Below are 23,049 nucleotides of genomic sequence, written 5' to 3' on the forward strand. Positions count from 1 at the left end.
CTGGAAAGTGGACAGGAGCATAGGTGGTTCTTTGCCTCAGCTGCTTCCCATTTTAATGGAAGGGGAATGCTACAGATTCTAGTTAAGGAAAGTTGGTGTATGTTTGTATAAAGGGCATGCATGTTTTTCCTGGTTCTCTTGACACCGGTTGGCATTTTGAGGCCAAGTACAGGTTGTCCTCGCTTTACGACCAGAACTGAGACCAGAATTTCAGTTGCTAAACAAAGCGGTCATTAAGCAAATCTGACCTGAATTTACAACCATTTTTGCGGTGGTCATTAAGCAAATCACTGTGCTCATTAAGCAAACCATGTGGTCATTAAGCGAGCCATGCTGTTCCCCATTGATTTTGCTTGCCAGAAGCTGGCCAGAAAGGTAGAAAATGGCGATCATGTGACCACAGGATGCTGCATTGGTCATGAATGCAAACTGGATGCCAATGTCCAAATTATGGTCACATGACTGTGAGGATGCTGCGATGGTCGTAAATGTGAGCACCGGTTGTAAGTTGTTTTTTTCAGCACCATTATAAGTGAACTGTCATTAAACGAATGGTCATTAAGTGAGGACTACCTGTACTTCAGAACATCAGTGATTTCTAGAACAGTTTTAAAAATTAAGATGCCGCAGTTATAAATGTGCAAATTAAGCCTGTTGTCCTCTTTGCTTCCCCCACTTTAGTGGACAGTGAATGGGCAACTGCGGGTCGGCTTTTTCACCACTAAGCTAGTATCATCTGGCTCGGAGCTAACTTTTGACTACCAGTTCCAGAGATACGGGTAGGTGTCGCTTCCTTGTTTCCCTCACACTTCCTTGCTGTTGCTCCCACATGAGCAGGAAGAGGTTTAATATTTCCCCGCTTTCTTCAAAATATTCCGAGCGGCTTACAGAGGCGAAATTGAACTGAACGATACACTTGAGAGTGTAGTTGATCAATTAGTTTGGAGAGTAGAATCTCTCCATCTTCTTATTAACTGTCCTTGTTATCAGAGAGAGGATGAATGAATGAAGAACGAATGCGTCAATTGTCCTCTAAAAATTACAGCAGAACTTTTCGATATTCTGACTACCTTGAATGTGAGCATAAGAAACGTGCTTGGTACATAGTGTTGTCTGAATGATACAGAAGGTATTTTAATTTAGTGCTGATTAATATTAATTCTTTGACATTTGCACAATAAGCTGCTCTGAAAATTTTTCTCACGTGTGATCCTTTCATTGCTCTACATAAGACACTTCCTTTGAATCAACTGCTCCATGGCTAATGTTTGTTTTAATTTATATAAAAATAGACATATGGTTAGTTTTTAGGGTAAGTAACGTCTGTCTATCTTTGTCAGAATAATTTTGAATGGTCTTTATGACATAAATTTGTACATTCTTTCAGCCTTGATAATGTAAGAAAAAGATTAATGCATCCTTTATTTGTCCTGTTAAATGAAGGACTTTCATGGAGCACATCCTGTGTTTTTACAGAGGTATAAGAAATCAAGAAAAATATCTTCAAAAATAGGGGAAAAAAATAGGGGAAATAAAAGGCTGAATAATAGATAATACAAAAGGATGGTAGGAGTTAAGCTCAAAAGAATGTTTGAGGTTTGGAACTGTGATGATAGTTGTCCATTTTGCTATAGAGTAAATTATACAGATCAAATGAATTTTCAGGAAGAGTACCATATTTCCTAGATAAAGCTGGAGATGATCCAGGAAATTAGACAAAAAACTAGAGTAAAAATGTCACAAAACATCTGTTTGTCTGACAAATACTTGATAAATTTGATTAAATATATATATATAAATAGCCAGTTTGGTCTAGTGGTTAAGGTGCTGGGCTAGAAACCAGGTGACTCTGAGTTCTAGTCCCGCCTTAGGCACGAAGGCCGACTGGGTGACCTTGGGCCAGTCCCTCCCTCTCAGCCCAGCCCACCTCACAGGGTTGTTGTTGTGGGGAAAATAGGAGGAGGAAGGAGTACCAGGTATGTTCGCCGCCTTGAGTTATTTATTAAAAAATGATAAAGGGGGGATAACAATAAAATAAAATAAATTGTGTGTGTGTGTGTGTGTGTGTGTTCATTCATTCATTCATTCATTTTCTTTGTATACAGTAGCTGGCTTTGAGTTACCAGCTTTTAGTGGTTAGCTGACATTGACAGCAGCCGTTCAAAGCAATGATATCTTGTTTGATGAGATGAAGTCTGTGTTTCACTCACCCGGCGTTGCGGTGTCTGTTTCAAACAGCAAAGAAGCGCAGAAATGCTTCTGTGGCTCCGCCAACTGTCGGGGTTACCTCGGGGGAGAGAACCGGGTCAGCATCAGAGCCGCAGGAGGCAAAATGAAGAAGGAACGGTCGCGTAAAAAAGACTCGGTAAGCGTCAAAGCAGCCGGTCAGTGAGAGTTTTAAAACTGGGCAGCTCGGGCAGTTGCTTTCGATGCCCCTTGGCCTCCCGCAATCTCCCCCAAGCTGTCTCAGGCCGGACAGGCGCTCCGGAGCGGCAGATCATCCTAATACGCATCAGCATAAGTCAATCCTGGGGGTGGCTGGTGCCTTAAAGTGGTTCCCGTGTATTTATCAATCTGAATCAGAACTTTTTTTATATTGCCATCTTGGATGCCATTTTATATTTATATGTTTATGTAAGATACCTTGTTTTTATTGTATTTTAATCTTTTTTAGCTTTATTGTAAACTACCCAGAGTCCCTCTGGGGGAGATGGGCGGTGACAAAAATTTTATAAATAAAATAATGAATAAACAATTGTCACTGTCTGTGGCCAAGAGAGAGGCAGTGGCATTCTGTACGGCGCTAAGGTCTTAGTCCCACTGAGTGGCTTCGGGATCCTTTTGTGCTGCCCCCTTCAAGCATGCGGGAGCTCTGAGGCCTAATTTCCACCTTGCAATAATGTGAACACATTTGTTCGGTGTGGTGCTTTCTCCCGTGAGTGGGAAGTCCTTCCTGTTTAATGCTTTGCCCTCGTGTAGGTAGCCCTGCATCTCTTCCCAGTTAAAAAACAAAACGGTGGTGTGAAACTTCAAACCAAAAGCAGACAATCTGGTGCCTTCCTGTGTTTTGCATTACAGCACAACTCCTGCAGTCCTGTATCGTTAGCCAAGCTGCCCGGATATTGGCATGGTTGGCCAAAACCTCTGCAGGCCTCTAACTTGTTCACTGCTGTTTTGGACTGTGGCTCCAACATTACAAAAAAACTCTTAATTTTCAGCAAGTTAATAATTCATCTTTTTTTTAAAAAATGTTTTGCATTGTAGAGCTTTTATATTTAGGTATATTGTCGGTCTTTTTCTATTGTATTTGAGGGATTATCTCTTGGTTTATTAGTACCTTTCCTATGTGATGTGTTTACATATAAAAGGAATCTCTTTAGGAAGAGGATTAAGCTTTCTGCTTAAGGAAGATCCAGAGAGCAGTTATAGCTTGGTGGGCTCAAGCTGGCACATGATCTGTCCCAGGCTGTTGCGCTTAAGAAGACAAAAGCTGGCCTGGACTCAGGAAGCTGTGGGCAAGCGGACAGATTGTGTGTCTTTTCTACAACTTTTCCTTGACTTTTGTAGGTCGACGGAGAATTAGAAGCACTTCTGGAGAACGGCGAAGGGCTTTCCGATAAGAATCAGGTTCTCAGTTTGTCCCGCCTGATGGTGCGAATTGAGACCCCGGAACAGAAGCTTACCTGCCTCAAGCTCATACAGGTGAGACGATCTGTCCTGTCTCTTGGTCATGACGTGGTTGGCAGAGATAATCAACGGGTGCTGAGCGGAGGTTTGGAGAGTAGGGGAAAAACGGAGACCTGGGATTTTTATGGCCTTGGGGTTGAGGGTTTTATTGATGCAGGGAGAGTTTGGGATTCCCGTTCTCTGTTTAAAACGGGTCAGGGGTTTCGATGAAAGCAACAGGAGGCGCTGTCCTCACTCTCAGAAACCGACGAATGAGCCTTTTCGCCGCACCGTTTAGAACAAGCTCTTGGCTGGCTGGGGGATTCCACGGTGGAGAAGGGTGAAAAAGCTGGTACTTCAAATTACTTCCGATAATTTTTAGAAAGCATTCAGGAATTTGTGGCAGGGCATAACTCACTCCTAGAGCGGAGCCCCCCTGGATTGCAAGCCAACCTGTAGCATCTGCCTGAGACGCTGGCACTGCTATTTTTGTAAGCTGCCCGGAGTCACCGTGAGTGAATTGGGCAGCCACATAAATCTCTTTCATAATAAATAAATAAATAATCTGTGATCTTAGAATCTCGCCAACGGGAGAAGGAAAACGAAAACTCCTGAATCTACAGGCAGTCCTCGTTTAGCGACTACCTCGGATAGCGACCAGTCGCAAATGCGATGGTAATAAAGCTAGTTTTGCGACCAGTGCACGCATTTACGACCTTCGCAGGCTCTCAGTCCTGCGTTCGCCATCGCAGTCAGTCAGTACGGTATGGTGTATAGCCGGCTCTTGTTTCACTCGCTTATTTACGTGTTTACGCGCATTTATACCCCATGCCAAGACCTCTCCAAGGAGAAAGCGTCCCCGTCCAGCGGAAGGAAGCAGCAAGAAGCAGAGGAAAGCCATCGACCTCCGTTTGAAGATGAAAATCATCAGAGCGTACGACGCCGGGAAGAAGGTGAACGTTATCGCCCGGGAAGAAGGCCTGGCCCATTCCACCGTCTCCACTATTTTGAAGGATAAGGAAAGGATCAGGCAGGCGATGAAAGGATCCGCAGGGACGAAAGCGATTATAACGAGGCATCGGAAAGGCCTCATCCACGAAACGGAAAAACTCCTTATGCTTTGGATCGAGGACCAGATACAGAAGAGGACGCCGATCGGCCTTCTGCTCATTCAGGCCAAGGCACGCAGCATTTTCGAAACGCTGAAGGAACGAGCAGGCGAGGAGTGCACCGAAACCTTCACCGCCAGCCGCGGCTGGTTTTTGCGGTTCCAGCGAAGGTTTAATTACCACAACATACACACGTCAGGCGAAGCTGCGGGCACTGACGAAGAAGCTGCCCGGCGTTTTCCGGAGGAGCTTGATGGTGTCATAGCAGAAGGGAACTATTTGCCCGAGCAGATATTCAATGTGGACGAAACCGGGTTATTCTGGAAAAAAATGCCAAAATACATTCACGGTGAGGCCCAAGCAGCGCCTGGAGATAAAGCCTTTGTCACCTTGCTGTTGGGAGGAAATGTCGCCGGATTCAAGCTGAAGCCGTTTCTGATCCACAAATCAGACAGTCCCTGTGCGTTCAAAAACGTAGGCCAGCACACGCTGCCCGTTTATTGCCGATCCAGTCGGACGGCTTGGATGACGCAAGTCCTCTTCGAGGATTGGTTTATGAATTGTTTCATACCCCAAGTAAAAGATTATTGCTTGCAAAACAGAATTCCTTTTAAAATTCTCCTGCTCCTCGACAGCGCGCCTGGGCACCCCCCGCATCTCGACGATCTCCACCCAGACGTGAAGGTACTTTATCTACCCAAAAACACCACCCCTCTCCTGCAGCCGATGGACCAGGGAGCTGTCGCAGCATTCAAGGCGTACTATTTCCATGCAATGTTCACCATGGCCGTAGCCGCAACGAAGAGTGAGAGGGTGACGTTGCGTGAGTTTTGGAAAGGGTGCGGTATCCTCCACTGCATCAAAAACATCGCAACAGCATGGCAGGACGTTAGTGTGCGATGCATGCAAGGGATTTGGAAAAAGTGTTTAAAACGTTTTGCTGTTCTTGTAAATAATTTTGAAGGATTTGACCATAACAAAGATCTGGACAAGATAAATAAGAAGATTTTGACACTCACGAAATCCCTTGATTTAGGGGTTGATGCTGAAGATGTGAAAAATTTGATAGCCTTTGAGGGAGAGCTTTCAAACGAAGATTTAATTGAACTGAAAGAAGAATTGGAGGCACAAGGGGTTGGGGAAGGAGGAGGAGAAAAAATTACAGAAGCTGAGCCCAAAAAGTTCAGTGCCAAAAGACTGGCTGGTGTTTTCTCGGAAGTTAATAAAATTTTATCAGCATTAGAAAGTATGGATCCAAACGTAGAACGTTTTGGAAAGGTGCATCGGGAAATGCATGAGATCCTAAAATGTTATCGTGAAATATATGAAGAAAAAAAGAGAAAGAAACGTGCAGACCAATCTTAGTGGGTCCTTTCAGAAAGTCAGTCCCTCCTCGGTTCTACTTCCCTCCCCATCGCCTTCCCCATCCACAGGAATAAAAGACCCACACGGTCTTCAGCCATCAACCAGCTATGCCAGCGCATTTGACGTTTCTGCAAACACAGAACAAGACTAATCTTCAGGAGGATTTGTATCTGGCTAATTCAATGTTAACAGGTACTATGACTGTAAAATCTGATTTTGTCCTCTTTTTTATTTTTGTAACGCAATATCACTATGCCTAGTTTTGTACTTACATAATAAACCGATTCTTCATGCAATGAGTTTCCAGTTAACCTTTTTGTTTCTGTTTAGGCTGCTTGCAAAATATGCATACAGTATTTAACCAGAGCTTTAGAAAATGTTCGTAAGTTTTAAATGGTCGTAATGAAATGCAAAGATTTAAAAGGCAAATTATTACAGTGGGGGTTTTTTTTGGCAAAAGCGTGTTAGAATTAGGTGTTTGAAGTAGAATGTACAAAATGTTAAAAATGTCCAATTATGAAGGATAAAAGAAATTGAGTATGGAAGTCGGAAGCACAGTCATGGTCACACCTAGGCTATTGTGATTTTCACTTAGTGGCCATTTCCCTTACGAATTGCAGTTGCTAAACGAGGACTACCTGAATTTACATTGAACAGACCTCAGCCTTCATAGAGCTCAGTGGAATTAAATATACATTTATAGGCCAAGCCCAAGCTACTGTTTTTTAAACTGGCCTTTTACACAATACTTAAAATGATGGTGGTGGGTTGCTTGCTTTACCAAGCGATTCTGTGTTATTTGCTAAACCGCAACATTGCTTTGAAAACTTAACCCTATTCAAAATTTTGTATAGTTTTCACTTTCCGAGTCTCTCAAATGATTCTGCACATTCCAGAGAAATTAAAACTCTTGGTACGGTGGAATTACTGTGGCATATCATTAATTCATTCAAAGGATGGATGAAGGATTCTGGTATGAGCGTTCTGAACTGTGGGCCTAAAGGTGTGAAATGCAGAAAAACTAGCCCTCTCTTCCTCAATAATAATGCCCAGGTGGCCCCTAATCACACTTCTAGCTGGTGCTTGGTTGTTACAGGAGCTGCCATGTTTATCCTTCTAGGTAGTGCTCACTTAGCGACTGCCTTGTTCAGCGACGGTTCAGAGTTACGGCATCACTGAAAAAGGTTCATGACCGGTCCTTGAGCTTGTGGCCATTGCAGCATCTCTGGTCATGTGACTGCTATTCAGGTGCTTGGCAACTGACGCACATTTACGATCTTCACAGCATCCTGTGGGCATTTGATTGCCATCTGCAACCTTCCCTGCCAGGTTCCGACAAGCAGAATCAACAGAGAAGCCGGCAGGAAGACACGAGTCATGGTCATGTGATGTCTTGCTTAACAGACACACCAGAACTGCTGTCATAAGTTGGGTGCAGAAACGGTGGTGTTTCACTTAATGACCGCATCACTTAGCGACAGTTCCCAGTCCCATTTGTGGTCGGTAAGTGAGGACTGCCTGTAGTTCTGTGTTGCTTAATGTTGAAGACAGTCCTGTCGGTTTCTTAGGAAGCTAGAGGTAGTCCTCGTTTAGCGACCACAATTGGTTTCAGCAACTTGGTTGTTAAGTGAAGCAGTCGCTAAATGAAAATCATGTGACTGCAACCGTGCTTACAATTTTACTTCAGCTTTTCTTTGCTTTACAGCGCCGGAAGGTGATGACCTCAAACAGGTGGGTGAGCCCAAACGGCGGGGAAGGTTTCTGGAACTCCGGTCATGAGGAAGCTGGGTAAAAGGGCAAATCTTACCGCCCTTTTTCCCCCACTCCCCGTCTTTTGGAATGCTCACCCTGGCGCTGGGACAATGAGCAAGAAGGGAATTAATGTTTGTATTTACATTCATTGGGAGGAGGGGATTACAAGAGAGTAAGCAGGCACACCATGGGGAATGCGCATAGAAAGGAACGTGCTGGTGCCAGCTGTTTGCCTAGCGCAGTCGTCCAGCCACCAGGCGCTCAGGAGGCAAACGAAAGCCTTTAGTGTGGAACTGATTAAGGCCTAGTCAGTGTCAGGCAGCAGCGCCAGCTGGCTGGGAAGTCACAGAGTTGAGCTTGTTCACTTGCGGTTAGCCCTTTTTGGAGCCCCACTGCACTGGGGAGAAGAGGTAGCTTGTTAGGTAATCTCTCCACTCCGTGGGGTGGAGGGAGGGGGGGGGGAAACGGGTCAGGCACAGGACAGCGCATGCCAACCGACCGTAATGACACATGACACGCTGGGAAGGTCGTCAAGGTGGGCCTTGGTCGCAGAGTTGCCTTTTCATCAGTCGTAACTGCGAGCGGTTTTTGCCCAAGGCAGTTGCTAAACGAGGGCTGCCTGTATTCTAATAAGTGGATAATTAAATCTTTTTTTCCTAAAACACAAGAGTAAGCTATAAAAGAACCTCCCCCTATGGCTCCCTTCGCCTCTCATGATGGTGCAGAACCGAAGGACGTTCCCCTGATCCTTAAGGATGGAATTTCCCTCCAGCCGAGCAGATGGCCGCTGACTGACATCTCTACGTTATGTCTGGCTTGAATCTCTTTCGACCTTCCTCCAGTCCATTGCCACATTCAGGAGCTGATTTGGAACACTCGTTGGCTGGTCCATAAAACACTGTGTGTGGTAAACGTGGGCTAACAAATCATGGTTGCTGGGTTCACTTAATAAACAACGATGGCACACGCAAAGAAGCGGTTTTCCACCACACCCTGAGCTGCCGACTGCCCAGGCCCATCGCATTCAGGTTGCCTCGCATCTTGTGTTAACCTGGACGTTGCCCCATCAAAATACAGCATGGTGAGGTGCGGTTTGTCTGTTGGTGGTATCTGATGGAACATCAGGATAACATCTCTTAGGGCTTGGTTGTAAATATTAGAAACAGCTTGGAGCCCAGTGGTAGAATCGAAGGCAGAGTTTCACTCTCTAGGTTTGGATTCTTCGGTGCAAGTGAAAGCTGCTCCGTCAGACTTCTCTCCGGGGAATAATATTTTCTTGACGGATTGATCGTATTTGCATAGCCGCCCATCTCACAAGAAAGCGACTCTGCGCGGTGTACAACAGGCAATCAAAAACCAATAAACACAAAGCAATCATTAAAACTATAAAAACTATTGAACATACAAAACGGGAGGGTGGTGGTAACCGTGGGAAAGGCGCCATCGCAGAATCTCGCTGCACCCCTGGGACCCCGAGGCCCGATCGCCTACCCAGATCTTGAGGGGCTGGCGGAATGTCCAGAGGGATGGGGCTGACCTCAGTATAGACAGGATTTTGAGGGGACCGCCCTGCTCTGCCCCTCTCCGAGAAGATCGCTCCGCGAAATGGCCAGTGTCTCTTCTACAGGTTGGTGGGAAGTTTAGTCAGGAGGTGCTGCCAAGTTAAGTCTCACCAGATAATAACCCTCTTGTGTCATAATTGTTCTTCAAACAAAGCAAGCCCTTGTTACTTGAAAGGCAACGCTTGTGCTTTTGGTGGTGGTGGTTTTAATATGGGGATTGGGCCTTATAATGAAGCATCTTACGCAGCTGACCCTGGTGATACCAGGCCTTGCTCTTATGCTGAGATTCCAAAGCGTTTGGGTCACGTTCTCTCCTTTCCTTTTTTATTTAAAGAACACCCATTCCCAGGCCTGCTTGAAGTCCTTCTTGGAATGCCACGGCCTGTCCCTTCTCTGGATTTGGATGGCAGAACTTGGGGACAGCAGAGGAAACACAGCCAACAGTTTGAAGCTGCAGTTGGAGGTCCGTGGCTGGGAGTGCGTGTTGCGTCTTGACGGGCAGGTGTTAAAATGAGCGAATGAACGGAAGAGACCAGAGGCTCCTTTATGATTTCTCTCTGTCGGCCTCGTGCGTTCGCAGCATCCTGCAGAGAGAAGGTTTCCTCAGCTCGTCCCCGATTCCATTTCTCCATTTTCAGCGTTGCTTCTGGTGGTCACAGCTGAGCATCGCGGTCTTTGCTAGCAATTATGGTGCTTATTAGCAAAGCACCGTAAATAATATTCCTTGCGGGGGTGGGGGGGAACCAATACTTTGCAGAATCAATTGTGCAAATAAATTGCCATTAGCTATAATTCCCCATACCTTTCTAATTTACCTCCATGGCTATATGCTCCTTTGAAAGTGGGAAGAGGGTTTGATCTGACGTGTAAGCGGCGTAAAGCTGTGAATTAATTTCGGACGGGAGCCCTTCAACCTGTTTACGTTCGTTCCAGTATTCAGTGTTTTACTGTACAAGACGCTTTTCCTGATTTGCTGTCACTGATTTCAAACTGCATCTAAATTGATACAGGGAGATCTGGTCTTACAGCAGATTATTTCCAGAGCCTGATTTTTTGAGAATTGGGAACAGACTATGGGATTCCTCGCTGCCTTCTCTCCTCCCTTGTTTGCACACACTGCTTTATAGTCAAGAATTGGGAGCCATGTTTTGATTTCATATTCTAGAGCAGCGTTTCTCAGCCTTGGCCACTTTAAGATGGGTGGACGTCTGGGAGAATTCTGGGAGTTGAAGTCCATACGCCTTAAAGCATGCTGGCTGGGGGATTCTGGGAGTTGAAGTCCATACACCTTAAAGCATGCTGGCTGGGGGATTCTGGGAGTTGAAGTCCATACACCTTAAAGCATGCTGGCTGGGGAGTTTTGGGAATTGAAGTCCATACACCTTAAAGCATGCTGGCCAGGGGATTCTGGGAGTTGAAGTCCATACACCTTAAAGCATGCTGGCCGGGGGATTCTGGGAGTTGAAGTCCATACACCTTAAAGCATGCTGGCCGGGGGATTCTGGGAGTTGACGTCCACCCATCTTAAAGTGGCCAAGGCTGAGAAACCCTGCTCCAGAGGGTCGGTGTCTGTTAGTAGTGATGGAGTATTTGTTACTTCCGGCACTGGAACCTGTAGTTGCATAACCCCCAGGTTCCTGGGGACGTGAGCGGTGGCGCGTTGCTTTCCTAGACAGCTGGAAAGGAGAGTGCTGACCTCCTGGTGCACTGCAGCTCCTCCTGTGCTCCCACGCATGTTCTCACCACCCTTCGCTGATTTAGACCTAGCAGTCGACGGCTGCTGCTCTGTAGGACCCGTAGGAAGTGTGTGACCTTCCAGGGAACTTCCTCGGTTGGGTGTCAGGAACCTAGAGTGTCTTGCTCCCTTTGGGACTCTTAACTGTGACCAAATTACTGGTTATTGAAAATCAGTAAGACCCCACCCCCATGTTGTGTTTTGTGACAGATTATAAAGACTTTGGAGCTTCTGCCCATCCCCAACAAAAACATGCTGGAGGAGAGCAGAGTTCTCCCGGTCATCCAGCGCTGGGCCCGGACCAAGTCTGCCATCCCACAGCTCAGCGAAGGGGATGGTTACTCCAGCGAGAACACGTCTCGGGCTCACACGCCCCTCAACACGCCCGACCCTTCCTCTAAGCCCGTGCTGGAGGGCGAGGCGGACACCCCTAGGAAGGTTGCCTTCCGAAGGCTCAAAATCATAAGCGAAAACAGCATGGACAGTGCTCTGTCAGACACAGCCAGCGAGGTCGAGCTGAAGGAGGCCAAGGAAGAGCTGGAGCATCCAGACCATCTCCCGGCAGAAGCAGCGGACGAGCAGCCCCTGGAGCCAGAGTCCACCAAGGATGCCGTGGCAGAGGTCCTGGCGGACACCGGCAAGGCCCTCGCGGCTGAGCAGGAGGTGGAGCCCGAGGCGGAGCCGAAGGAGAGCCACGCCCCCAAACTGGAGGACTCTGTTGCTGCAGAGACACCCTCCCAGGATGAAGAGGAAGGCGTTTCGGATGTGGAGAGCGAACGGAGCCAGGAACCGGCTGATAAGCTGCTGGATCTGAGCGACTTGGCTACCAAGCTCCTGGACTGCTGGAAAGACCTCAAGGTAAGTTGGATTCTCGGAAAAGTTGCCATTAGCGTTCTAAGTTAAAAGATGTTAAAACCTTTGCGTGTTGCTTTGTGCTCACACATGCAGGTTCCCATTTGGGAGGGAAAAAAGAACAGAACGGGATAAACTGAAACATACATGTGCTTTGCAGAGAAATGCTTGGAAACGTCCCTAGATCTGCTTCCCGTTTCCATCCATGTTATCTCTGCTGCGTGGCTTTGAGCCACGGAAGGTGTACATCTTGCTCAGCTGTAGGAAGGAAATGGAAGTTGCATCATCCGTTGACAGGACTCAGTTTTGGGTCCTGCGTGGTATAATTCAGATTTGGGCAAACTGGAGTTTTAGTACTGAAACTGGAAGTCCTTCCATCAGAATACAAAGCAGGGGTGGGTTTTCCTGCTAATACGTGAATTTATCAGTAATGGGACAAAATTGTCCATTTGATACGAAACTGTGTCTCCTGCAAAGCATTCGATGAATGTTGTAAACCTGTTTTGCCTTTCCAAGAATAGCAAATAGCCTGGAAATGCTCAGGCTATCCAAGGGGCTTGTGATATATTGCTAGTGAATTGTTAGCAGAGAAAAAACTTAGCAGAGGAAAAACATGGAGGCCTGGAAAGGCCAAGATTGGGGACCCCTTCCAGGAGAAGAGGAAGATACAGTGAGCTTGGATTGTGCCTTTTGCCCTTTACATTTCAAAAGATACAAATATCTATAGTCTCTGTCCATTTCCTGCCTCAGCTTCTGTATAGACAGTGGCAGAGACAGGACCGACCCCTCCAAGGCCCTTCCAGAGTTCTCCTTGAATTGCAGAAAAATAATAATTGCATGGGATGTAATCCTATTAGTTCTAATTAATTTAAATGAGAAAAAAATCTGGTTCAGTTTTTGTCCATTCCTCATCGTTCCCTCCCTCGGGCCCTGCCTCCTTTTTGAAATGCGGCTCACGGCTTCAGCTCTCCGCTCAAGACCTAAGAAAGGGGTCTTCAGTCTAGGATAAATACATATTTTTTAAAACCTGGGAAAAAAGAAGAAGAAGAAGAGAGTCCTAATGTGCTTCCTTCCAGTAAGAAGATGCAAGGGAGGCTCAGCACATGATTTAAGATGGAGAGTAGCAAATCAAGACCGGTGCGGAACAGCCTCAGTGTCTGAATTCCTGACATTGATCTGCGTGTAATTCAGGGTTGACCCAGCTCTGGGGTTAGGCATAATTCCCCTGAGCTGATGTCTGCAGATTTGTTCAGGTGGCCATTTTCAAAGGGAGGAAGAAGCTGAAAGACCTTGAGTGGCCTCTGTGAGAGAAGTCCGCCCCTCCTCCCCCATTAAAAGATTAATTTTGCATTTATCTATAAAAAGATGAGATCCGGTTTGGTGGTGTGGTTAAGGTGCTGGGCTAGAAACCGGGAGATTGTGAGTTCCAGTCCCGCCTTAGGCACGAAGCCAGCTGGGTGACCCTGGGCCAGGCACTCTCTCTCAGCCCTAGGAAGGAGGCAAGGGCAAACCACTTCTGAAAAACCTGCCAAGAAAACTGCAGGGACTTGTCCAGGCAGTCTCTGAGAATCGGACACGATTGAATGGATTAAATAAACACACAGATTAGCAGAGAGCATAGTAAATGTGTTTAAGTTAATAAGTTTGGTTCTCAGAAGAATCTGAGTTGGATTTGCAGAGTGAGTGTCCAGGGAGACCATTGATCCTGCCGGGGGAACAAAAAGACTCTTAGCAAAGTGCGTAATGAATAACCCAGCGTGCCAGGCCGATGAACGTCAGACTAAGAGTAAGGCCGTGTGTCTTGCTCCCATCCGGCCTGGAGTGTGTACAGTGTGCATTGCACATTGCAGTGGCAACTTTGCGGTTGCTTGCAAGAGTGTTAATTCTACCCAGTAGTGCAGAGAGAAAACATCAGGCGCACGTCATCCTTTCCTGTCCCCGGTTACATTTTTGTTTACGTGTTTTTTTTGGTCCGTCTACAGTATTGGTATTCTGTATTCAGAGGTCCCCTGAACTATTGCCCTGCCTGGATTGAAGCAGGATACATTGTGAGCCTGGTACATGTTGCTTGTTGCCACAGAAGAGCATGTAATCAGGCTCACTCTTGCGCATTAGGGAGGAAGTGTTTCTACAAGGTTGTAGTTTGCCAAACCGCAGGGGGTTGCGCCTTAGTGTCGTCTACCCACGTCTGATTCATTCCACAGACCGTCTTGTCAGTCTGTGCCCCAATGTTGGGCGTTGAAGAGAAAAACTAAAATCAGGTCTGAACAAAAATTCTAAGAGCACTTTAATTACATTGCAGCTTGGGAATTCACAAAGTTTAGTCCTGGTATGAGGTAAAGCTTGGAAGAACTTTTTTTTTTTTTTTTTTTTGCTAAGCTCTTTTATCGTTTCTTTCCCTTTTGGGATACTTCTGGCTCTTTGCTCAAATCTTGGCTAACTGTGGAATCATTATCTGCCAAAAGTTACTGTTTCAGGTTATAAAGCCCTCATACTATTTGATATCACCTGGTAATATTCAGAAAGCCAGGATGGCTTTTAAGGGACTGACTTTGGGTATATGGATCTAATTACATCTCTGAAGCAGGTCCTCAGTGCGATGGCATCCATGTATCTGAAATCACACCCTCTTCTATTCCCACGTTTCGGTGTCCTCAAATCTGTCCTGTACATTCTCATGGCACTAAGAGTTAGCTGCTTCTGTCTGACCTTTCCAGGATGGTCACTTGACCGTTGGAGCAAAAACTCCATAATGAGTTCCAGGTTGGAAGTGTTGCTGATGAATGGCATGTTTATCTTTTTGACCCGATGAAAAGGAAGACTATTGAGAAATGTCTCGGGGGAAAGACCTATAATCTGTTCATCCTGTTCAGTGACCAAAACTGGAAGAGGACAAGGTTCATATGGGTTGTTCTTAGAGTCTTCCAGTGGTGTGCTGGTCAACTGGGTCATGCTTTGGAAGCATCCGGTGGGAGGGGGTGCCAAGCTTGTAACTTAAAGCTGTGTCCTTCCCAACCTCTAATGCTGACCCCCTTGTAGTAATTTCAACCATTTCCATCCAGCTTCTCAGGGCAGCAAGGAGCTTGTTAACATCCCCAGCTGACCATGAGTCTCCTTTTCTCAACTCCATTTTCAACTCCGTCCTGAAGAAAGGAGAGAACCTAGCGTGCGTACTGTGAAGAAAACAGGAAGATGGTTGGGAAGCTGGATGATGCATGAGAAATATGATAGGTCGGAAATGAAAGGACAGAGGTGGCTAACTCATTGATGCCGACGTAATTTTGGTGCGTCCATTGCCGGCAATGGATGTCGCTCTGGAATCCCCCTATTCCTGGCGGGAGAGGATCGAGTGAGCTATTCCTTTTTTTATACATAACACCTCTTCACACATAAAACGGCTACCCTGGCTTGGCGTCTCAAGGCCTTTCTGGTTGGAAGCCTTGCACCCAAGACAGGGTCAACAAACCAAACACAATCCACGGAAGTCTGCACAGCACACAGATCCAGCCGGGTACGTTTTCAGCATGGGTTTGTGCAGCTGTTTCCCACCAGCGAGGGAAAGGATGCACGCGTCTCCCCGTGCTGAAAACGTACTGCGCCGTCGCGGAAGAGCCGTTCGGCAGGGAACGGCTGACAACCAGCATCGCCTTTGTTTAGCTCACCTGGAGACCTGGAATGCGGCTGTGGATGTAGGAGACACAGGTAGGTCTTCCGGTAAAGACGGATGAAGTTAGCGCTGTGGAAAGCAACAGAGCATCTTTAAGGTAGGGTGAGTAATGATTCCATTGCTGGCCACCTCTCCAAATTGGAGCAAAAGAGCTGAGAGCGTTCTTTACTATAAGGTTACTGTAAAGTAACTATAAGGTTACTACAAGGTTATCAGGGAGGGAGATCCGTCACCGCACCAATCCAGCAGGAAGCCCAACACCCAGCAAGCACGTATTTTTATTTATTTATTATTTCTGTCATCGCCCATCTCTCCCGAAAAGGGGACTCTGGGTGGTTCACAGTAAAATTTTTCTTCGTTACCTAGCAGCTCTGCAGCTAGAATTAAACAAATCATGAATCGGTTGAACCTTACATCTCCTTGAGGCTAGTTTCATACTATCTGTGTCTGGGTTTTGCGGGGGGATGCCTTCGAGTCGGTGTTGACTCCTGGCGACTGCCTGGACACGTCCCTGCAGTTTTCTTGGCAAGATTTCAGAAGTGGTTTGCCATTGCCTCCTTCCCAGGGCTGAGAGAGAGGGACTGGCCCAGGGTCACCCAGTTGGCTTCACGTCTAAGGCGAGTCTAGAACTCAGGGTCCGTCGGTTTCTAGCCGGGTGCCTTCACCACTGCACCAACCTAGTTCTCTTGGTGTCTATTTCCATTGGCTTGGTCGTCCGTGGAGTGAATAAGAATGCATTAGGAAGTGATTAGGGTCCAACTCCTGACTTTTACAGTGTCTTTAGGAAGTGGAAAATCCTGTAGGGCATTCAGTGGAGCAGCTTGCTTACCCTTTTCGCTGGGAACACTGATACGGGAACCGAGTCCTTGTCCTTGAATTAAGACTCAGGTTCCAGTGGATCAGTTACCTTAACAGTCTAGTACAGTGTTTCCCAACCGTGGCAACGGTAAGAGGTGTGGACTTCAACCCCCAGGTGTGGGAGTTGAAGTCCACACCTCTTTAACGTTGCCAAGGTTGGGAAACACTGGTTTAGTGATTGCTTAGAGATACTAGGTCTGAAAAATTGAACTAGACACTAGTAGACACTCTTGTGCTTGCCTACATCAACCCATATCTGTCTCTTAATTGATTTCCCCTCGTGTACTCCTGTGTACTTCTTAATTGCCATCAGTTTAATGAAATAAATAGAATCTCTTTCCAGTCCGCTAACTGTCCTCCACTCCGTGGCTGTAGCTAAGGAAAAGATTTCAGATTACATGGAGCCCCAAGCAGGATTGTTGATTAGTGGGCAAATCTTGAGCTTTTGCCCACATGGTGATTACCCATTTACTGAATACCTACCCCATATCAGTGAATCTTGGTAACTTGAGGACATGTGGACTTCAACTCCCAGGATTCCCCAGCCAGCATGCTGGCTGGGGAATTCTGGGAGTTGAAGTCCACCCTTCTTAGAGTTGTCGAGGTTGAGAAACACTGCCCTGTATGCTTGGCATAAAAGTGAGCACGCCACAGGCTCTGAAGAATCTGAAGACCGAGGCCTCTTATACCGTGGAATATTGTCCATATTTGAATAAGGTGTGGCTGTTGAATATAATATGCTGATTTAATATTCCAGCATATTTTTAATGTTGTTTGATGTCAGATAGTGGCTTTCTCTTTGTGTAATGCTCAGCAGTGCTGACACTGTAAAAATCTACCCTCAGCAAGGATCGGATTTGTAATCCTCCATATTGGACTCCGTATCAGAAAGAAATTTCTCTGTAGCGTGCAGATGTATTTTCTCATCGCACTGTTTAACGTCTCTATTCTGCTGTTGGAAAAAAGTGCATCCCCTTTCATGTTCTAGGCTTATGAGATGGGCAAACCTTTAGAATTTCTCTGGAGAATTCAAGCGGAAGCTTATGTAGCTACAGTTCCTTCAGTGTTAGGGTATAAGTATAGGTAGTCCTCGCCTAATGACCACAATTGAGACCAGAACCTTTTTGGGGGAGACGGGCGGTGATGGAAATTTGAAATATAAATAAATAAATAAACTTCAGTCGCTAAGCAAAGCAATCGTTAAGCGAAACTGATCCGATTTTACGACCTTTTTTGCGGTGGTCGTTAAGCGAGTCACCATGGGCATTAAGCGAATCACGTGGTTGTTAAGTGAATCACATGGTTCCCCACTGATTTTGCTTGCCAGAAGCCAGCCAGGAAGGTGATCAATTGACCACAGGACACTGCAATGGTCAGAAATGCGAACCGGTTGCCAAGTGCCCAAATCGTGATCACGTCACCACGGGGACACTGTAACGGTTCTAAGTGTGAGAACCGGTTGTAAGTCAGTTTTTTCAGCAGCATTGTTCAGTCTGAACCATCACGAAATGAATGGTTGTTAAGTGAGGACTACCCGTACTGTTAGCCCCAGAGCTGAAGTTCAGAGGGAAAAAAGCCATAATTACTGATACAATTTATTGATGGGGTAAAGGGTTAATATAGGGCCTGTTCTTTTGAGCTGGCTTTCCAACATCAAGGAATAGTCCAGGATGAAATGGAAAAGGGAAATAATTGTTCCTCCTTCCACGTTTCTGTGGCTGAGCTGATTCCTGCCTCTTGCTAAGCCTTGCTGGTTCAGTTCCTGTTTGAACTTTTTTTAAAAAGTAGTGCGTGTAGTTCCTTCATACTAACACGCGTATTGTTCGTGCCAAGGATTTCTAAAGTGATGCAGTGAGTTAAGTAGATGGGCAGGTGAGGGGTGAAGACGGTACCCTTGAGAACCTGAGACAGCAAGCACGTTTGATAGGCCAAATTCAAGAATTCAGAACTTGGCTTTGTGCTATCGGCTGTCTAAAAGCATGCCTGTCCACCTGCTAAGCAGGTTGGGGTGTGTCAGGGAAGATAAAGGGAGAGGCCTAAATAAGCAAAGGGGCAGTTTGTGCTCTCTTTGCATCATCCATTTTGTAATCCAAGAAGACAGTCAGTCGGGGAAGAATTCTTTGTCCTTTTCCCAAGATGGTGCTCACGGGCAGTGGGAAGCATTTTTCTACTTGGCCGTATGGCAAGTTTTTTCCCACATATGACCTTTCTTTTGAATTTCTTACATGCCTCAGAATTTTTTTCTTTTTCTTTTCAAGGTTAATATACTTCCTTAAAAGCCCTTCCATTCTGCCTGCATGGTGGGGGGAAAAGGTTATTTGGCCATTCAGCAACCACAGAAGGAGTGGATTAGTTAGCCCTCTGTCCTTTTTTTCACTGTTTCATGCAAATACCATGATCTCAGTTGGATCTTGGGAAACTGATTAATACCTTCAAGCCCTGGTTTTTATTTGTAATAATGACAGGTTTAAATTCTAATAATGTTTATTATTATTACTATTACTATTTGATTTTTTTATCCCACCCTTTTTATATATAACTCGAGGTATCAAACATACCTTATACTCCTTCCTCCTCCTATTTTCCCCACAACAACAGCCCTGTGAGGTGGGTTGGGCTGAGAGAGAGGGACTGACCCAAAGTCACCCAGCCGGCTTTTATGCCTAAGGTGGGACTAGAAGTCACTGTCTCCTGGTTTCTAGCCCAGCACCTTAACCACTATGCCAAACTGGCTATCAGTGTCCATGGTATGAGATGTATCTATCCCTTTAACTTTCTTTATAGAGATAGATTCATATTTGTGTCAAATAGAAACTTTGGTGACCAAACATCCTTTTTCCTTTGGCTGCATCCCTTCAGGCAGTAGCTGCTCCTTACATGCAAGGATTGCTTGTTCTGTGTTTGCCTTTAATTTTTACCTTATGGCCTGAAGGATGTTTTCCCTAACCTGAAATCCACTAAATGAGTCAGATTGCAGCTCTCAGAATTTCCAGCCAGGCTGTGCAATCCCCATCTTCACTGAGAAAATTGGGAGTTGTAGTTCAACCCATTTTGATGGCAAATGGGGAGGAGGAAGAGGAGACAAGCTCATTTTTGCTGAGGGCCAATTTGCCTATACCCTTACCCATCTCCTAAAAGGTTAATAATATTTATTTTTTATTTTATATGCGTGATTATGGCCATCGGGCTGAACAAAAGCGTAAGACGGTTGTGACAGAGGCAGTGTTCTGACCACTGACCGGGTGTAAATTCTCTAGGGGCATACAGAATTCTGACAGGTTAAAAAAAAGAGAGAGAAACCATTAAATAAGTATGGGTTGTTGTTTTAATTTAAAAATGAAAGAATCTAGATTTAGTACCGAACAAGCACCAACAAGTGAAAATAAAATGAATAAATTTAATTGCACCTCAAATTGGCCCTGTTGCAACAAGGTCTTGTTTAAACGCAGTAGAGCAGGGTTCCTCAACCTTGGCCACTTTAAGGTGTGTGGACTTCAGCTCCCAGAATTCCCCAGCCAGCCATGCTGGCTGGGGAATTCTGGGAGTTGAGGTCCACACACCTTAAAATGGTCAGGGATGAGAAACCCTGCAGTAGAGGGAGGTGGGGCCTTTTTTCTGACCTGCCTTGGAGAGGCTGGAAGCGGTGAAAAGGCGAAGGGCAGCGAGGGCTTTTGGTCTCAACCGCGAGCCAGAGGAGCTCTTCAGATCTTGGTCACGTCATGAAATGCCAGCAGGACGTTGCTGAGAAAACACAACTTGGGTGGAACTCCTTTCTAAGCAGCGAGTAACTCAAAAGTGATCAGTGCTCCCACCCATCTTAAAGCTGCTGAGATTGAGGGACACTGTACTAGGTGGTCTTCAGGGGCAGACAGAGCGAGCTGCGGTAGAGCGGTGACCAAGGCCTATGGGCCGATGAGCAGGGCCGCCTCATCCTGGGACAGGCATAACAGGAGCGCAAGAGGGAGCTGTGCAGCGGCCCTTCCTGCCACCTGATCCTCAAGCAGGAGTCCAGGAGCACCCTGTAGTCCAGTGCAGGGGAGCACAACCCTTCCCATAGCTGAAGCTGGAATAGCACTGGGTTTGGTTGCTTTGCAGACCACATCCACTCCCTCCTCACGGGGTTGAGCCTGAGCCTGGTTTTCTCTGTCCGGACTCTCGTAACTGCATTGTGCTGGGATGGCATCCCAGCCGCGTTTTACGAAGGTTGATTTTAAAATCGTCGAAATGGGCAGCTTAGGTGTGTAAAGTGGTTTGAGAAGTCACTAAGAATTCTAAAGGCTGCTAGTCAGGTCGAGACTGTATAAACCATAGAAGGCTTCTCGCAAAAGTCTCGAAAAGGATAGAAAAACTGCACCGAAAGGTTACGCATGAAGTTATGAGGAAGGCAGGAGAGATCCAAATAGAGAAATAGGAAAGAAAGAAAAAATAAGAATATAGTAAAGAAAAAGAAAAGAGATATATAAAGAAGTGACTTCCCAACTTCACACAAGTATAAATTTTAGTAACTTACCACCTTCTCTGAAAATACAACAAATGATCTCTTCTCCCCATATCCCATCTCTTATCTATAAACAAATCCTTAAAGCCTCGTTGTTCAGTCCTGGTCAGCAAAAGTCCATTAAGGGATACCAGAGATCTATATTAACCTTGATCAAATAACCCAACTTCATATTCCTTCCCTTTACTTTTAGCAATCTTGATTCTTTATCCCCTCAAATAATGTTAAACTTGATTTCTTTTCTTTTTTTCTTTGTCCCTTCTCACAAAATTCTTCAAATGTCGTGAGAAGGGCAGCCTCTTTTGTAAATCCAATATAGGAAAATTATCCAGGTCACTCTCTTGGTTGGTTGGTTGGTTGTATATCCCTTTTAATTATTAAGACATTAGTCAGTTTCTTTTGTATGTCCAGTATAACATCTTTTTCCATGGTATTCTTTTTATTTATGTATTTAAAAGTTTATATATTTTAAAAAGTTTAAAAGTATATATTTTAAATTATATATTTAAAAGTTTTAAAAAGAAAGGTAAAAGCTAATACAATCTAATAGAAAGTAAGAAGGAGAAAAGAAAAAGAAAGAAATCAGAAAGCTAATAGTGCAAGAATGGGAAAAAAAGTAAAGGTCATTCTTGTAGAAATTTACTTCCAACTCAGTCTTGCTCCTGTCAGGTAGAATTTCCTGCTGTTCCATAACATCTTTTAGATGCAGTCTATCTTTAGAGGCAGACATTTTAAAATTAACTTCTGGGTCCATTGTTCAGAAATATCCCTCAGTATGTCCACGGTCAAAATATTTTGTTTCCCTCTCTGATTGTAAATTGAGTTTAAGGTTCTTCTCCTTTAATTGTAATCTTTAGTCCCTCTAGTTCCCTCTAGTGTCCAGTTTTTAAAATCTTATCTTACTATGTTTCAAAATAAAGGCATTTTCCCACTGGAAGGATTCTTTATAATTAATTCCAAAATCCTATTTCAAATTCATCTGGACCCTTAGTCCGTTTGTAACTTTCTAAAACCCAAGTTTTAATCACCCTTTTGCTGTTTATTCCAAAATAATTCTTTTTAAGTTCTTAAACTTGTATTTAAAACTTCTTTTGCTAAAGATTGAAGGAAACTCACCTGGTACTGTAAAATGTGTCGTTCCTAATAGCTGAAAGGCAGTTAAGCAATTTCCAAAAGCGATTTAGAAAAGGAAGTATGCAAACTTAGGGTCCTTTCAAAGGCACTGACCACGGTTTGAGCAAGTTACTCCCTTGTCTCCCAGAGCTCTAAAGCCGCTGGAGACCGCTGTCTTGCGGTCTCCTCACAAGGAGTAACCGTATGGAGCACTTGCAGGAGATCTCGAGTCCTCTCCTTGTCTGGAGAGGAATTACCGAGGAGCCGGTCTACTTGCCAGCCGTTCCTCTGCGATTGTCAGCTCAGCTTTTCACAGAGCCGCCTTCAGTCCGCCCTTTCTTCCCCGGAAGTCCGTTATCACCACGCACATTGACGGTGTTGAGTAGCCAGTCAATTCAAAAAAAGGTTGCTTCTCACCATTCTGTTAGTGTCCTTTCTTCTTTTCCTTTCCATGATGTTGGGTTTGTCTCTCGTTTTTTCCCGTTCTTTTTCAGTTTTACCATTATTGGCTTTCAACTTCTTGGGGAGTCCCTGGTGCTCTCTGAGCTTGGTTGTTTGCTTTTAGACATTTCATAACCCAACTAGGGAACATCATCAGTGCCGTTGATGTGACCTAGTTGGGTCATGAAACGTCTGCAAGCCAACACCCGAGCTCAGAGACCACCAAGGACCCCACGGTTCAACCCTGAGCTGCAGATACTTTCGATTTCAACTTTTGTTCACACTGCTGAGCCCATCATTTGCGTTAAGATTCTCTTCTGCTCTTTGTCTCTGAAATTCAATCTTGTTATTTATTTATTGAGAAAATTTTTACAGCTGCCCAGCTCACATAATGGCAACTCCTAGTAGCACACCTCAAATAAAGATAGCCA

At 45.4% G+C, this 23,049-nt stretch overlaps 1 protein-coding gene across 3 annotated transcripts in view; it reads left to right on the plus strand.

The window, feature by feature from the left end:
- Window positions 1-23,049, plus strand: part of SETD2 (SET domain containing 2, histone lysine methyltransferase) — a 64,015-nt gene that overhangs the window by 27,886 nt on the left and 13,080 nt on the right. For 2 of the 3 annotated variants that reach the window (XM_063303266.1, XM_063303267.1), the window contains exons 9-13: window positions 682-779; window positions 2,239-2,365; window positions 3,568-3,702; window positions 9,789-9,917; window positions 11,400-12,047. In XM_063303266.1, the coding sequence (XP_063159336.1) occupies window positions 682-779; window positions 2,239-2,365; window positions 3,568-3,702; window positions 9,789-9,917; window positions 11,400-12,047 (1,137 nt within the window). Of the gene's footprint in view, window positions 1-681; window positions 780-2,238; window positions 2,366-3,567; window positions 3,703-9,788; window positions 9,918-11,399; window positions 12,048-15,103; window positions 15,361-23,049 lie in introns of those variants that run through there. The other variant, XM_063303268.1, reaches the window with a different exon arrangement.

This window comes from Candoia aspera, chromosome 4 (genome assembly GCF_035149785.1).
Source record: "Candoia aspera isolate rCanAsp1 chromosome 4, rCanAsp1.hap2, whole genome shotgun sequence".
In the NCBI taxonomy this organism is placed as follows: Eukaryota; Metazoa; Chordata; class Lepidosauria; order Squamata; family Boidae; genus Candoia; species Candoia aspera.